Source organism: Ostrinia furnacalis, unplaced genomic scaffold, assembly GCF_004193835.3.
Source record: "Ostrinia furnacalis isolate ACB-3 unplaced genomic scaffold, ASM419383v2 OfSCF0710, whole genome shotgun sequence".
Classification (NCBI taxonomy): Eukaryota; Metazoa; Arthropoda; class Insecta; order Lepidoptera; family Crambidae; genus Ostrinia; species Ostrinia furnacalis.
This window is the reverse complement of record NW_021130949.1, coordinates 249,829-266,223: the sequence shown is the minus strand read 5'-3', so window position 1 is coordinate 266,223 and position 16,395 is coordinate 249,829. Positions and strand designations below refer to the sequence as shown.

The 16,395-nt window shown below is 35.2% G+C and overlaps 1 protein-coding gene across 1 annotated transcript in view; it reads left to right on the top strand.

The window, feature by feature from the left end:
• LOC114349886 (lachesin) overlaps positions 1 to 15,325 on the top strand; it is an 80,604-nt gene extending 65,279 nt beyond the window's left edge. The window contains exons 3-9 of the mRNA XM_028300478.1: positions 3,208 to 3,320; positions 4,480 to 4,665; positions 5,787 to 5,979; positions 11,925 to 12,053; positions 13,208 to 13,327; positions 13,930 to 14,100; positions 14,375 to 15,325. Of these exons, the coding sequence (XP_028156279.1) occupies positions 3,208 to 3,320; positions 4,480 to 4,665; positions 5,787 to 5,979; positions 11,925 to 12,053; positions 13,208 to 13,327; positions 13,930 to 14,100; positions 14,375 to 14,631 (1,169 nt within the window). The 3' untranslated portion in view covers positions 14,632 to 15,325. The remainder of the gene's footprint in view (positions 1 to 3,207; positions 3,321 to 4,479; positions 4,666 to 5,786; positions 5,980 to 11,924; positions 12,054 to 13,207; positions 13,328 to 13,929; positions 14,101 to 14,374) is intronic.
• The last annotated feature ends 1,070 nt before the right edge of the window (positions 15,326 to 16,395 follow it).

Genomic DNA, 16,395 nt, shown 5'->3' with positions numbered 1-16,395 from the left:
CAATTTTCTGGTATTATTTACTTGCGTGTAGGTAATGCAAGCCAAACTGACCCATCAATCGTTAAAGTAAGATGTAAAATTGGATATCTGCAGTTCCGATTTTGTCTACGCTAGTTCTTTTCCTACTGCACAGAAAAATTACAGTTTCCAACTTATACGCAACCACTTCAGCGCAGTAGCGCTAAATTGATTTACGTGATTTTTCCTGAAGTTTCTGTATTTGGCTATTTACGAACGATTTGATACTACAAAGTTGCTCATGGTCATCGGATTAGTAACAATTATAGTTAGGTATCTGACATAGGTATCGATAATAATAAACAAACCCTAATCTAATCTCATTAAGTATGGAAATCATTGGCATATGTTCAGAAATGACGTCCTATTGCTGAAATGATGATGATGATGATTATGAAGCCCTAATCAGTGCAAGTAAGTCTAAAAATATTTCTGGCAACAAAAATTTTTACTCATCAGAGAATTTGATATTCTTGATTGATCAAGTGGTTCTGGGTATAATTTTTGAGGGATACACAATGACGATGGTTCGTAAAGTCTGGCAACGTAACGGAAACTTTTTGCAAAACAAAATATACAACACTAATTTCAATGACTAACTATCCACCATTCAAGAACTTCTTCCTTTCTATCAAGCCGGCCAACTTTCCAGTTGTATAGAATTCCAATGCCTCCCAGAAACCCGTTGAAGTCGTACTGGCTGAACTTAGATAAACTAACGAGTGTTTTTATCGCACTAAATACATTTTTGGCCTACTTTCGAACCGTGTTGAGAGAGTTAACTGTGTGGGGACTGCGGCTTGGTTGCGATAAGCCCGAGAACGCGCATAGTTCAGGAAGATGAGCCTACCCATTAATAATCATGTAGGGAAATAATAAAGGTATTTATTGCTCATTTAATAAAAAATTTACGCAACGTTTTAACGGTATAGCGGTAGGTAGAGTACTTAAGTTTGATAAACGACTAGACGATGAATGTTCTCATCTTATGACTAAAAGACACTATTCAGTGCAAAAAGAAAGGGAGAGTAGTCTTCATTAGTAGGTAGTTTTTTAACCGACTTAAAAGAAGGAGGAGGTTCTATGTTTAACTGTATTTTTTTTTTATTTCCTTGATAGACTGAAATGAAAATATACCACTATTATTTCCAAATGAAGCTAAAACGACAGTTGCAACTTCCGATTTACCTGCTCGTATATTTTCCTTCTCACCAACACCCGATATGTGATCGCAAAGTGGTGGTTTGATTGAATTTTACCTCTAACTGCTCTTGTTCTATTTTAGTTAGCTGATCTATTTATACTGTGACACAAGCAAACCAATGTTCCTTAAAGTTTCGTCTTGTAGCGGCGACGCTGCGTCAACATTGTCTTGGGAACTAATTCAACACGCACCTATGTGTCGCCGCCACTTTGACACCTAATTGTTATTCGTAGTTCTCACGTAACGAGAATTAACTAACACCCGAGTGAAAACACATTATTTTGCAGGTAGAAAGTTTGTTACGGTTGTGTTTTGTTTATTTTTGATTATTGGCAAAATGTTTTAAATTCAGACTTTTGTCTCTGTATCTCAACTCGCCGAATGATTAAAACAGACTTTTTGATACGAGTATTAACTCAGATATGAAAACAATGGTCTTAATGTAGCTACAGTATCACCATGTTTTTCACAATTTTCAGTAGGTACTCGTAAATGCCAACAGTAACCCTTTAAAATTCCTAAGAGTCTCGCGGCTTACACGTTGAGAACATTAATAATTTAATTACCTGTAAATAATAATCGTTCTTCTTTACAATTATCATTAATAAAATATAACTCGTGGATTTTTTGAGCAAATTGTTTTCATTACCAGGTAAGGGGTCGTCAAGCCCTTAAGCCCTCGCAGCGTTTTCGCACGACTTTCCGCTTCACCATTGTACTGGTCTGATGTATCTCGTACGTGTAAACATTTACAAATTAAACACAAAATTAAAATTAAAATGTTTTATAAAGTGTTCTTTAAAGTACGATTAATTATTAAGAATGGAAACCAAAAATACAACTGAATTGTTCTAAATAAATAGGTACGCGACGAATTCTGCCAGCAAGTTACGTTACGTTGCAACAGCATTATTGTGTTCCGGCAGTTAGAGGTAAGATAGCCAGTTCCTCCATGGTTGAAGATTCCGGGTGAAGCTCGCTTCCACCTTCGGCCTGATCGTCACTTACCATCAGATGAGATACAGGCCAAGAGCTTCCTCGTTGTGGATAAAAAAAAAGTTGTCTTTAATAATAGGCGAGGAATTGTCGAGTATTTATATCTCAATAGAGTTTCTGATGAACCTACCACAACATTACGAGTATTATAGTAATGCCGTACCAAACTTTCTAAATTTCTTAAATAAATAACAAATCAAAGGCTTTTTACATCTTTGTTATAAACTCCGTCACCAATTCGTGGAAGAGCGGCATTTCAAACAAACCACCCAAGTAATGCATAAAGAAACATCCCAGCAAAGACGTACAGGCTTACTTTACTAACGTTGACACCGCTAGAATACAACAATCTTGTAAACAGAACTAACTGATATTGACAATAGATTATATTAATTTTATTTCTAGTGATGTGAATAAAGCTAATCTTGATTGGAAGGTGAAATCAATATGACGGCACTGGCTTACTTCGAACTCTGTAACGATACCTACAAGTCTTAGACTAAAATAATGAAAGGCATCTTCTGAGAAAGTTTGCTCCATCAGAGCGCGTTTGTATTATTTGAATGAGATTGATGATCAAGAACGTAGCGTAGCGCACCGTAGCAGAGCGTACCGCATCGTAGCGAAGCGTAGCGCATCGCAGCGGAGCGTAACGCATCGTAACGGAGCGTAACGCATCGTAGTGCTTCGTAGCACACCGTAGCGGAGCATAACGTACACCGTAATTATCGCCCGAAGAAGCAAATCGAACGCACAGCGTTGAATAGAGCTCTGTGATTAGTTCGTTCGTGTGTCACCCTGTGCGTCCACGCACACTGTGAGACCTCATAGTAATGATAGTAAATACTGGCGTTAGTTACAATACCCTTAGTAGGCTCATTACGTATTTATTCACTTAAGAACTTTTGCTTCTAACATAATATAAGTAAATATTTATAACTATGACTATTGTAACTATAGTTAATACTTAGCTTTGTGTTTCTTGTTAGCAGGTGTAGGTGTTGAGGTGCCCGAATTCGGCGAGCCCATCACGAACTTGACAGTGCCCATCGGACGCGACGCGACCTTCGAATGTATCGTCGTCAACCTTGGCAACTACCGGGTATGTAACGAATGGCAAATTACTACCCCCATAAAGAAATTACACCCTAAATTATAGTCCCTTTGCTTTCTTGGTACATGGAGTTCAAAGTTACGAAGGTAATTTAAAAATCGATTGGTCGTCCACCTCAAGGAATGTATACTTGTCCACGATGTAAAAGGAAGATGAATTAATAATCAAATTCCAGTAATTACTGGAAGTGAAGTGATTAACTTGGTAATATTATACAATTTTCATGATTATTTTTATAAGTCAGAAGCCTTTAATTTAATAATGAAAATTTTTCTTTCATGTTCAATATAATGGCAATTAAAAATGTAATCGCTGTACCTACCAAATTGCGAAAGATGTTAAGTAACAAACTGGACACAGATTGCACGGAACCGCTAAAAACAGAATCTTACAACCAAGCAACAACTTTAAAACTGTTATCTCGGAGTTCGCAACAAAATAAATGGTAGCGAAGCTATCAGCAAATTGGCAAAGTCAATTTTGCATTGGTGTTTATATAGTTCAGTTAAGACCTGTAAAGTTTCGAGCTAGAATTCTAATTTTGTTCCATTCATTTAATTGTAAAACAGCGAGGTACCCTTGCATGGGAATTAGAGTCAGCTTTGTTGTTTCCTTGGTTTGCGCATAGTGAGTGCCAAATAACGTAGCTGTGTATTTGTAAAGACGAATAATGTTGTAACAGTATTTGCATTTAAATCGCGTCAGAAACTTAGATATTGCTAATGTTTATCAACCGCGATCTGATTTCATCTCACACAAAGCGAACGGGTGATAAATACATGACAAGTTTCTTGAAAGATAAAAACATCTTTCTTATCTACCAAACGGACATTTTTGGGGCACATGTGATTCTCCATTCTGACTCCATTAGAAAGTCCAAGTTGTGATCCGATGATCAAATCATCAAATCAGGCGATCAACAAAAATGGTTATTCAGCTTTAACATTAGTAAACTCTATTTACTTGACTTTGAATATATCTACCTACTTTTATGGGTCAAAAACAATGTCCATCATAATTAAAATTAACGATTTTTAAATAAGTAACATTATTTATTTATGTGCATATTTTTCACTCTACACCGCTCGACAGGGGATGCACACTGTTACACTTACATATTAGACTTTTAATTAAACTATATCTCCAGGTGGGCTGGGTAAAAGCAGACACGAAGGCCATCCAAGCTATCCACGAGCTGGTCATCACGCACAATTCCCGCGTGTCTGTCTCCCACAGCGACCACTCGACCTGGTACCTCCACATCAAGAACGTGCAGGAAGAAGACAGGGGGCAATATATGTGTCAAATCAACACGGACCCTATGAAAAGTCAGGTCAGTCTTATTACCTTCAAATGGGCTGAGTAAAGATTACTTAGACGATCCAAATATTTCATAGAAATTTTAATACACACACTTTGGTATTCACTTTCTGAGTAATAAAAGATGAAAAAAGGCATAGGGTCCGATGTCCATATTATCGGAAATGAATGAGCTCAATAGCAATTAACCTTGGGGTAAACATCGTAATATTAATTTCAGATATCACATATAATTATTTCCAGGAAGCGATTAATAAGTATGTTTGAATAAATTGGATTTTCATGACCAGTAGCTTTTGAATCCAAAAGCGGCCCGTGCCAGCGGGGCTACTTCTTATTGTAACCGTATCAACTCGAGGCGGTCAGTAAGTATTCTTTTTTATGAAACTTGATACTGCAACGTACACTTATCCGCACCGTAATGTAAACGCCTCGCCAGAGCGCGCGCAAAAGGCGATGAGACAGCTCGCGAAAAGCGATACGCTGTTGATCCCCTATGACCTTAAAACGTAATCTACAGTTTTGACTATCTCGAATATTGCATTGAAAGATAAGCCAGAAACTACATGAGGAGTTACGGTGTAGCCCTAGGATTGTCTGGAAAGTGAATACCTTAGTAACCGCTTTTTAATGTGTTTGAGTTGTACTTTGATAACATGCAGTTATGCGACTTGCATTATTTTCTTAGGCAACTCCAGAAGTTAGTTTGCTTTAAGAGCAGAAGCAAAGTTTCATAGAATCTTGTTTCCGAGTATTTAACTTGCCTTCAGTTAAAGAAGAAAATTATAGACGTGTTCTATGAAATCGTTTCAGCCGAATGACGTCCACTGCAGGACAAAGGTCCCCAAGGATTTCCACAACGACCAGTCCTGTGCTGTCCGCATCCAGATTCTTCTCGCGAACTTCACCAGATCATTTAGTAAGGGGCCTGTCCACACTACGTCTTCCGGCCCGTGGTGTCCGTGGTGCCCGTGGTGCCACTTGATTTTAGCAACTATGCGGGCTATGTCAGTCACTAATGGTTCTCTAAACTAAACTAATGAAACTACGAGTATATCGGTATTTTATAAAACCTATTATGGAGCAAGTATAGAATCAACATCTACAGCCAAACTTTAATCTCTTTCCAACCAGATGGGCTTCCTCGACGTGGTGATACCTCCAGACTTCATCCCGGAGGAGACGTCGGGAGACACGATGGTGCCCGAAGGAGGCACAGCCAGGGTCTCGTGCAAGGCGCGGGGAGTGCCGCCCCCGAGGGTCATGTGGAAAAGAGAAGATGGCCAAGAAATTGTCGTTCGGGACCACACAGGTGCAAAAAGCAAAGGTACAAATGACTTATTTAAATTATTTTTGTATTATTCGACGGCTATGAGATCTTAAATGTGTACCATCTAAGTTCAAACATTTTTGTCCTGTTTAACTTTTAATTTTATTTACGGTAGTCTATTAACTTCACCTGATTAATTTATTGGCATTAACAACGAATTACTTACTTTTCTGAAAATTGAAAGGAGACGTTGGATGCAGGCTTCAACGGACTCTTTTTTCTTAGAAGTATACGTTCAAAAGAACATTATTGTTGCTTGTTTCACAAGTAGCTACCTACCGTTTTACTCTTTTTATTTTAATTAAAAACTCGCGTATTTTTAAATCCTATTTAAGAAACTACATAATTAAGGTTTCATACTTTAAAATCGAATTGGATATTTTATGCCCAATATAGGTAACACTATTGTAACATAATTTTTTGCATTTTAACCAGCAGATTGTAGGTACACAGTTTTGGCAATAAAGATTATTCTATTTTATGATTCGTAAATATGACTTAATTTTAATTCTTCTGTAAACGTCAAGAGAAATTACCAAATATGAAATTTCAATTTACCCATTACGTAGCTAAGTATATTCACAGCCATAACAATCCACTCAAATAATTAAATCATGATGCAGGAGTTTTTGTGCCATTTCGAATTCCCGCATCAAGATCGCAAAAAGACAATATCGCTTGCATAACCAATCTGCGAATTCCTCTCCGGCGTGAACGTAAATTTACATTTCTCTAGCTGCTAACGAGCTTATGCTCTAGGTGTAAATGCATAAAACCTTTGAGATTTTTACAGGGATTTCATTTTTCTATTAGGTTTTTGAATGAGCTGGTTAGAAGTGTTATAGAGATTTGAAGTTAACTTTTGAAGCAATGTTTATTTACGTCATTCTGAGATAAAGAGTTTACCTACTTAATGCTGTATTCACTCGACAAGTACAGAATCTACATAATTAAAAAAGAAAAAAACAATTTATAAATGTGGAGCCTTATAATAAAAAACAATGCTGCTCTAATTCGATTGAAGATGGTCGTCATTTTGAAGCAGATATTTTGTAATCTCTGGCGGCCTAGCTTCGAATATTATTTCCGACCTAGATAATTTACGAATAAATCTTAAATTAGCTTTAAACACTCAACAATAAAAAATGGCTTATTATTGATTTGCCACAGAATCAATCATTTTTCTCACAACAAATGACTGAATTCTCAAATAACGCATGTTTGTTTATAAATGACGCATTTATTTTTATGAATCTTCCAATTTTGTAGAATATAGACAATAACCCAAATATTCAACATATTCACTGTAACTCTCATTGAAATTCGTATAATCTTAATACATAAACTAAATCTATTTACTCACAAGCTGTAATAGGTCATATTAAGTTGATTAGCCGAACCGAACTACACAAAGACACGAGATCCGACGGTAACTAACCAGAAACCCGCTTTATGGAATAGGTAAATTACAGCGAGCAGGGCATTTAATCTCGTTTTTGGTAAACATTATTATACAGCTTATTATGAAGGATTAAATTCGGGGAGTTCATTAATATAACTATCAAATGAACCATGTTACTAACGAAAGTAATGTTATATCTTCTTCAACTTCACTTGTTTTTTTTATTTGTTGCAGCTTTGTTATGATTACTCTCTGAAAATTTTGTTATTTATTTACTTTATTGTATAAACTTACAAAATATATTACACACAGCAAAATACTTGCACAGCCACGAACACCATTAGACTCCTAAGTATTTTGTGATTAGAGTAAGACTGGGTCACCTACACATCATTCATTTTATTGTTGTCAGTTTGCTTAAAGTTTTTTAAAAGATGTCAGGTAAGTAATCCTAGACTGAAAAAAATAGACATTAAAAACTCCTAATGGATCTGTTACAATTTAACACCACGAGATGTTTATGTGGGTGGTTAACAATTTACGTTCCAAATTACAAAACCAGCTGGAGCTTTACTTATAAATCAATCAATCAAGATTACTTTAAGAAGTCTACTACAAATCCCATTATTCCTGAAATAAGGTATTAAACATATTGCTTTATTTTCCTACATTTCGAAATAGTACTTATAAGACAAGATTACCAATGTCCAATCAGTCAGTCACGTCCGTTATCTGACGCGGTCCAACCTCCCTGCTTCCCCAATTCCCCACTTCCCTAGTTCCTACTAACCGGTCACGTAGCAACAATTTCGGGTAAATTTCTTCATAGCACCATTACTCCTCGTTCAAACAACATCGGCGTGGAAGGGTTATGTGATACTTGTACGTGATTTAGGGTCGTATTTGGTTTTTGTCTTATAGACAGCTTAGCAGCGAAAAAATATTAATGATAATAATATTTTTTTAACTTTTCTGACTTTCATTTACTGGCTAATATTTTTTTAGCTTATGAATAATCTTAATGACTATGAAACTTAAAACTTTACTTAATTTTTATAGACTTCTTATTATCTCTTTTTCTATGTCTTTCAATTTTAGATATGTATTATTGTACCTAAATAGTAGCGTATATCAAAATGTTAAGAACTGTAGAGAATTACTTAGCACTCATTGCAAGCAAAAACTAATGGGTGTGAAGCTTTTTACAAGATTGTTCATTAGTAAAACAGCATTTATTTTTTCAAAGAAAGTAAAATAATAAGGACAAGTATTCTTTATAAAACATATTTCCACTTGATTCAAATACGCCTCAAAATAAATCGTGAAACGTAAGCCTACACATCTGTTCTCATGTAACAAATATTTTGAAAATTCGTCCATGTGTAGGTGAAACAAAACCTTATGAAACATAATATTTTAGGTAAAACACGAGTAGCGTGCTCACTCGGTGGACATAATAACAAAATCGTAATTCGGGTAGCCTTTTGTTCCACTTCGTACCCACGATCTGACCTTATTATGTGTACCTTCATAAAATTTGCAAGTTTCCATTTCAAAATATAATTGAGTCCAAAAATTCGCAGCACAAGTGTTGAAAAAATATTCCATTTGTCTTAGTTATTTGAATAGCGCAAGGACGGCATTGTTTTTCCGAATATGTATAATAATACGAGTGTCTGTGTGACCGCATTTGTGGTTCACAATGAGCCGTGCGGCGACCATTCTCGGGATGAGTTTCGAGTCCAGTATTGTTTAAAGTTTGTCGTAATTAGTAGAGTTCTGCACTGAATAGACTCCTAGATCTTATTGTACTCGAAAAGCGTTTTAATGGTTTATTGAAAAAACGTGATCATTACGCTTAAACGGATTTGGTTGATGAACAATTTATGTTGAAAAGAGCTTATATTGGTAATGTTCATAAGCTTAAATAAATGAAGATGGCTGAAAAAAGAAAAATATTTAAAACAGAGTTGTGACGAATATCATTAATTTTAAAATTCAAGCTGGCGATATAAATATCAGCCTACATAATAATGTCTTTTCATCATACACCTATTTATTAAATTGTCAAATAATGTAACTTTTCATTTAATGAAAAAAAACTACCCTTTAGAACAAGATTGCTTACAAGACTCGTGTAAGTACTTTCCAAGAACGTTCGACAATACGTATGAGATCTTTGAGGATCTCGTATCGGCTCACAGCGATGAAAAGAAATGTTCCCAAACCGCTGCATATTATATGCCGTCTGCAATAGACGCGGCTGATTGATCGAATTCCAATTACATTGAAGTGATTGGAAAATTCACAATACAGAATTATGAAGGAAAAACAGCCCTTATTAATACTACCTTAGAAACAGTAATTCCAAATACCTGCATCTCGAGTAAACCAGTTCTGAGAAACATCGGAAATTCGCGAAATCACATTCATTGCAAGTTAAGCTTTGCCAGATGCTCATTATTATTTTAACCCCACTGCAACTGCGTTGTAGCCAAGAACCATATTTTATGATTATTGTTAGCTACGACGAGCACTTTATTAATTTAGCACACAAGATAAGTTTCTTAGTCTGTATAGTATGGATCTACATCCGTACCTATGCGTAGGTATGTCGATTATTTGTTTCACAAATTAAAAAATCCAAAACACTGGATTGAGAGGCTTCTATATAGAATCTTAACTTTATCGCACTGCAGAGAGAGAAAAATGCTCTTTCTCCTAAAAACTAACTTCTAGCACTTGCTAACTATTTTTGCCTTACTATTGCCGTATCCCACTGATTTTGGAGTTTTGTTGCCGTGTCGCATGCCATGTGGCAGAGTAGAATAGAATCATCTAAGTGCTGCCTAAAAGACGATCTGGAAAAAAGTTTTCAACATCTGGAAATTCCAACTCTTGGAACCAGCATGGGGAATATGGGCCAACCTTCTGGTAGATTAGAGAGAGTCCTGCAATAGAGACTAGGCATCGTTCACACCGAACGTATTGTCCGCCGCCGATTGTGTGTATGCTCATTTTAATTTAAAAATACTAAAGCACTACGTAATTGATAGTCGGTTCGGTGTGAACGACAAGTTAAGTGGAAAAGCGATAAACTACGTAACGCGCGCTCACAGTCAGTGGCCGAAAAAACGTTTGGTATGAACGATGCCTAAATTACCTGACGATGATGATGATTTCAGACACTACCTTTGTCCACAGTACTGACTTACCAAGGCGAGATCCTGAAGCTGACCAAGATCTCGCGGTCAGAGATGGGCACATATTTGTGCATCGCCGGTAACGGTGTTCCCCCAACCGTTAGCAAGAGGATCCATATAAGTGTACATTGTAAGTATTAAGTGTTAATTTAACTATTTCTATCAAGATTATAAAGTTTTAAGTGTCATTTGAATGTTTCTATCAAGAATAAATAAAAATTGAATAAGGAAGATTAGAAAGGAATTAGATCAAAACAGGATCATAATTCTTTGAATAGTTAACAAATATAAAGGACTATTTAAGTAACTACATAACTTTCTTTTCTTCTATTTCTGTTTAAAACCTTTGTTGAAAAGTAGTTTTTCTTTAAATAATGAGATCGTAATAAAAGTTGCATAATCATTTAATTTATCAAAATGTCTACTGAGACGTAAAATTCAATTTTGATTTTCAAGCTATCTTATAATTCAAAATCTTAAAGGAACCCTAAAAATTGATTCATATAAAATAGAAGAACTTGATACCAAAAAATGTGAGCAACAACATTTTATGTTACATACNTGAGAAACGTCGGAAATTCGCGAAATCACATTCATTGCAAGTTAAGCTTTGCCAGATGTTCATTATTATTTTAACCCCACTGCAACTGCGTTGTAGCCAAGAACCGTATTTTATGATTATTGTTAGCTACGACGAGCACTTCATTAATTTAGCACACAATAAGAAAGTTCCTTAGTCTTTAGTATGGTTCTACATACCTACATACAAGTGTAGGCATGTCAATTATTTGTTTCACAAATTAACAAAATTAAAACACTGGATTGATCTAGATTGAAGCTTCTACATAGAATCTTAACTTTACCGCACTGCAGCGAGAGAAAAATGCTTTCTCCGAAAAAACCAACTTCTAGCACTTTTGCTAACTATATTTGGCTTACAATGTATCACACTGATTTTGTAATATAGTGGCCGTGCCGAACTTGCCATGTGGTTTCAGCAGAGGAGAATAAGATCATCTAAGTCCTTCCGTAAAAGACAATACTAAGACAATACTGAATTTTCAATCGTCAGATATCTTTTAACTGCAGATTAATCTTGTCATTTTGACATTTATTTCCCATACTGAAACTATCAATGTGCCAAACTTATTCTTCAGATAAAAGTTATCCGACGATTATAAAATCAACCCTAAGAAAGAAGTTGCTAACATTTGGCCATCCCGACTCTTGGAACTAGCATGGGGAATATAGGGCAAATCTTCAAGATTGGAGACAATCCTGCAATTTCCACTAAATCACCTGACGATAATGATTTCAGATACTATCCTTGTCCACAGTATTGACTTACCAAGGCGAGATCCTGAAGCTGACCAAGATCTCGCGGTCAGAGATGGGCACGTATTTGTGCATCGCCGGTAACGGTGTTCCCCCCACCGTTAGCAAGAGGATCCATATAAGTGTACATTGTAAGTATTAAGTGTTAATTTAACTATTTGTATCAAGATTATAAAGTTTTAACTGTGTGTCATTTGAATGTTTCTATCAAGAATAAATAAAAATTGGATAAGGAAGATTAGAAAGGAATTATATCAAAACAGGATCATAATTTTTTGAATAGTTAACAAATAAAGGACTATTTAAGTAACTACATAACTTTCTTTTCTTCTATTTCTGTTTAAAACCTTTGTTGAAAAGTAGTTTTTCTTTAAATAATGAGATCGTAATAAAAGTTGCATAATCATTTAATTTATCAAAATGTCTACTGAGACATAAAGTTCAACTTTGATTTTCAAGCATTCTTATAATTCAAAATCTTAAAGGAACCCTAAAAATTGATTCATATAAAATGGAAGAACTTGATACCAAAAAAATGTAAGCAACAATATTTTATGGTACATGATATACAGCGTCTGATAACCCAGAACAGAAGCTTATTTAAAAAGATCGATCGCTGGTTATGACCTATAGAGAAGATTACTTCAGCAGGTAGGTTTGGAGCGCGGGATAAAATACAAGGCCTAAATATTTCATCGACAGATCCAACAAAAAAGCTCAATCAAATTATGTTGACAAGGCTACAAGTAAAAATCTAAATTCTTTTCACTGTATTTCTTATCCATTAATTTTATGATAGAATATTTTTGGGCTAAAATTAAAGAAAAATATCACCCGGGTGATCATTTTTATTGTGAACTGTTGAATAAAAAATAAAATGTTTACCGAGGATACCTGAGGATGAAAAATTACTGAAGATTATTATTTGACTAAATACCTACATAATAATTTGATACTTATTGTGTCACGTCTACTTTAGTAAATGATCACCATTTGTTTTGGTTATGTTATGTACTGTTATTATTAAAATACGAGTATGTAGGCTACTGGTGGATGTCGCCACATGAAACTTAACTCAATGGAGAAGTTTCGTGATGTTGAAAACATTAGATTTCACTGAAAGGGATTAACTTATCTTGCATAAAAAAAATGAAAGAACATAAAAACTACGAATTTTCTAAATGTCTGCCTGACGGGTGACGGGCAAATAATTGAAATTTTGTCATCTAGCCTAACTAAAGTAGAAAACTAATATTTGAAATGTGCATCTGTTCTCCCCACACAGTTCACCCAGTGATTCAGGTGCCAAACCAACTGGTGGGCGCTCCGCTCGGCACAGATGTTACCCTCGAGTGCTACGTCGAGTCCTCGCCAAAATCCATTAACTATTGGGTCAAAGACCCAGGTAAGTCATCCCAGATATCCCTAACCCCCTTTCGATACACCCTTAGGGCTCTTTGCTACGATGACATCCCGTTCTTGCAGGTACTGTTTTTGGCAGGATTTTGTATTATTACTAGATTTTCCGCCCTCCAAAAAATCGATCCGCTCGAATTCACTATTAGATATTTTCATAAAACTGAACCAGTAAAAAACAGCATCTAGTTAAATTACAAGTATTGTTTAATAAAAGTGTTCCTACTAGCAGCTTCATGCATAATTTGTTTGCAAACACCTGTACCACAAAAAATCGTAGCTGCCAAAAATGAGATACTAACCGTGTGAACAAATGCTTTCTCAGTAAGTTAGGGATATAACTCGATAGCCGTGGGAAAAGGTCCTTAATAAGCAAACTTCCTTCATAAATATCACCTGAATCTAAATACTACTTGCATTTGATTAACTCCCTCGCATCCCCGATAAAAGTGAAACAAATTATAAGACAGCCATAAAACTCTAGGTGTCTGCGGAAACTTTTTACATTTTTCATAAAACTTCGCCGTGGAAAGATGAAATTCTAATATTGAATTTGAAAGCAAGTGTTTTAAGTAATAAATTGTTCCGCAGGTGAGCTGATAATACCGTCTGAGCATCACGAGATGACTGTGAGGCAGAAGTCCATGTTTGAAGCTGAGATGACCATGACCATAAAGAACATAAGGCGAGAAGACCTCGGCAGCTACATTTGTGTAGCGAAAAACTCCCTAGGAGACGTCGAAAGCAAAATTAGACTATACGGTAAGTTGAACTCAAATAATATTTTCCCAAAACTATTCCATTCCGATAGAGCTTTACCTTGGATGAACTCTGTATCGAAAATAGAGAATTCCTTTACAAAAATGTCCCTTTTCTGTATCAAGCTAAAAACTTAACCTTCGAAAGCGCCATCTCATTCGGGACCTCCATTCTAATACGAAGACGATGTTTTTATAACGCGGCCGACTCTATACAAAAGTATAATAAGAAAAACCTTTCCCTTAAGTAACATAACAGACCGTACTTTATCGTGCAGAAATCCCGGGCAACGATAGACATGTCTACCAATATCCGGACGAAAGGATAACTTCTGATGACGAATACGGAACTGAGATATACGATGAGGACGTAGACAACGAAAATATCAAGAGCAACAGAGTGCCAGACCGAGCCAACAAATGGTACGCCAACGATGGAAAAGTTATCGTGGCTGGATCCAGCAACGCACGCAAACTCCTTCCCACGGTGGTTATTAAAACGATTTTCTTCCTACGCATGTTAACAGTTTTTTAATTATAGCAATGTGTACTTATAAACAACAATATTTTGTATACTCCCCAATTAATAAATTGTCAGTAAATTATATTAATTTGCTTTCCAATAATTATCCACTATTAGGAAAATATAATTGTTTTTACATTTTAATTGTGTCTTGGGGTAACATGTGTTTTTATTGTTTTATTTTCACAATTCCATCATCGTGTAACGTGATAATAACTAGATTTAATTAAACTTGTATATAGTTGTCTAGGAGAATATCTAAGGCAATGTAACAATTATAAATAACGGTACTATTTAACTTCGAATAGCTATTGTTGGACATGAGAATTGTATCTGTCATGACATAAGAAACTGTTTATATTGAATGTGCCATGTATATTTGCTAATCTTGAATAGAGACATTTATATTATAGAGTTTTTATTGAGTACGATAAATTATAAAATGTAAATAATATTTGAAATGATCAACTGTAACTGATAAGAATAGAAAGCCTATTTACAGCTAGTTATTTGTTTCAGACGTATCTAAATATGACTAAATTGACGCCGAAAGTTTAAAGTTTTAAATTGTTTACAGTGCTTTGACTCCGATTGCAACTTTGGATGAGGGTAATAAAAGTCATTTTCAAAACAACTTGATATAACGTTTGAAAACCTTTTCCAGCGTTACAATTGAAGTCTTTTTCTGCGTATCTCTAAATAGCGTAGTGAAAACATAATGAATAACTTCTTCCAAACAATGTATGTTAATATCCTGATCGTTACAAAAAATAATAAAATCGAAGACATGTAATTACTTTGTCTTTTAATTTCTTAGAATTATAATGAGTTATTTACCCTAATTGAGGTTACCGTGGCGGCTCATAATTACGCCGTAGTTGCGTGCTAAGTAATTTTGTGTTAATTTGTTTGTCTGTTCCAAATAAAGAAAATTGAAATACTGAATGATGTCTCTGACGTGGACTTAGCATTACGAGTATAGTCCAAGTCAATAAATCTGAAAACATTGAAATTAAAGTCAGCAAACTTTTACACAGTACTTTCCACTTCTAACAATTAGGAGAACCGAATTTTTCAACCGACTTCAAAAAAGGAGGAGGTTCTCAATTCGACCCGTATGTTTTTTTTTTTTCTATGTTTGTTACGCGATAACTCCGCCAATTATGAACCGATTTGAACAAATCTTTTTTCGGCGTATAGGTAATACCTCAAGGGTGGTCCCATTTAAATTTCATAATAAAAAAAACAACCCCCAAGGGTGGAAAATTGGGGATGAACTTTTTTATACGCAATATCTCCGCCGATTATAAACCAATTTGAACGATTATTTTTTTGTTGAATAGGTATTATCAAAAGGGTGGTTTCATGCGAATTTGAAGAAAATATTTCACCCCCAAGGGTGGAAAATTGGGGATGAACTTTTTTATACGCAATATCTCCGCCGATTATAAACCAATTTTTTTTGGTCTCAGTGTACTGCCTACCTTCAGTGGTAACATCAAGGTAATAATTAGTTAACTAAAAAGCAAGAAATAAGTAAAATTTTATAAAAAAAAAAAAAACCGACTCCAACTCCAAACTCCAAAAATTTTGATCAACTGAAATCATAATATTGATACGTACTTAAGTACGAGTCAGTAGATTTTTAACATCTCTTATCTACAAAATAGTCACAGTCAATCGGCGTGGACTGTAAATGTAGATCCAAAAAAATTTACTCTTTCATCTAGGGTTCGAATACCAACAATCAAGCGATCCAATACATTGACTGGATAT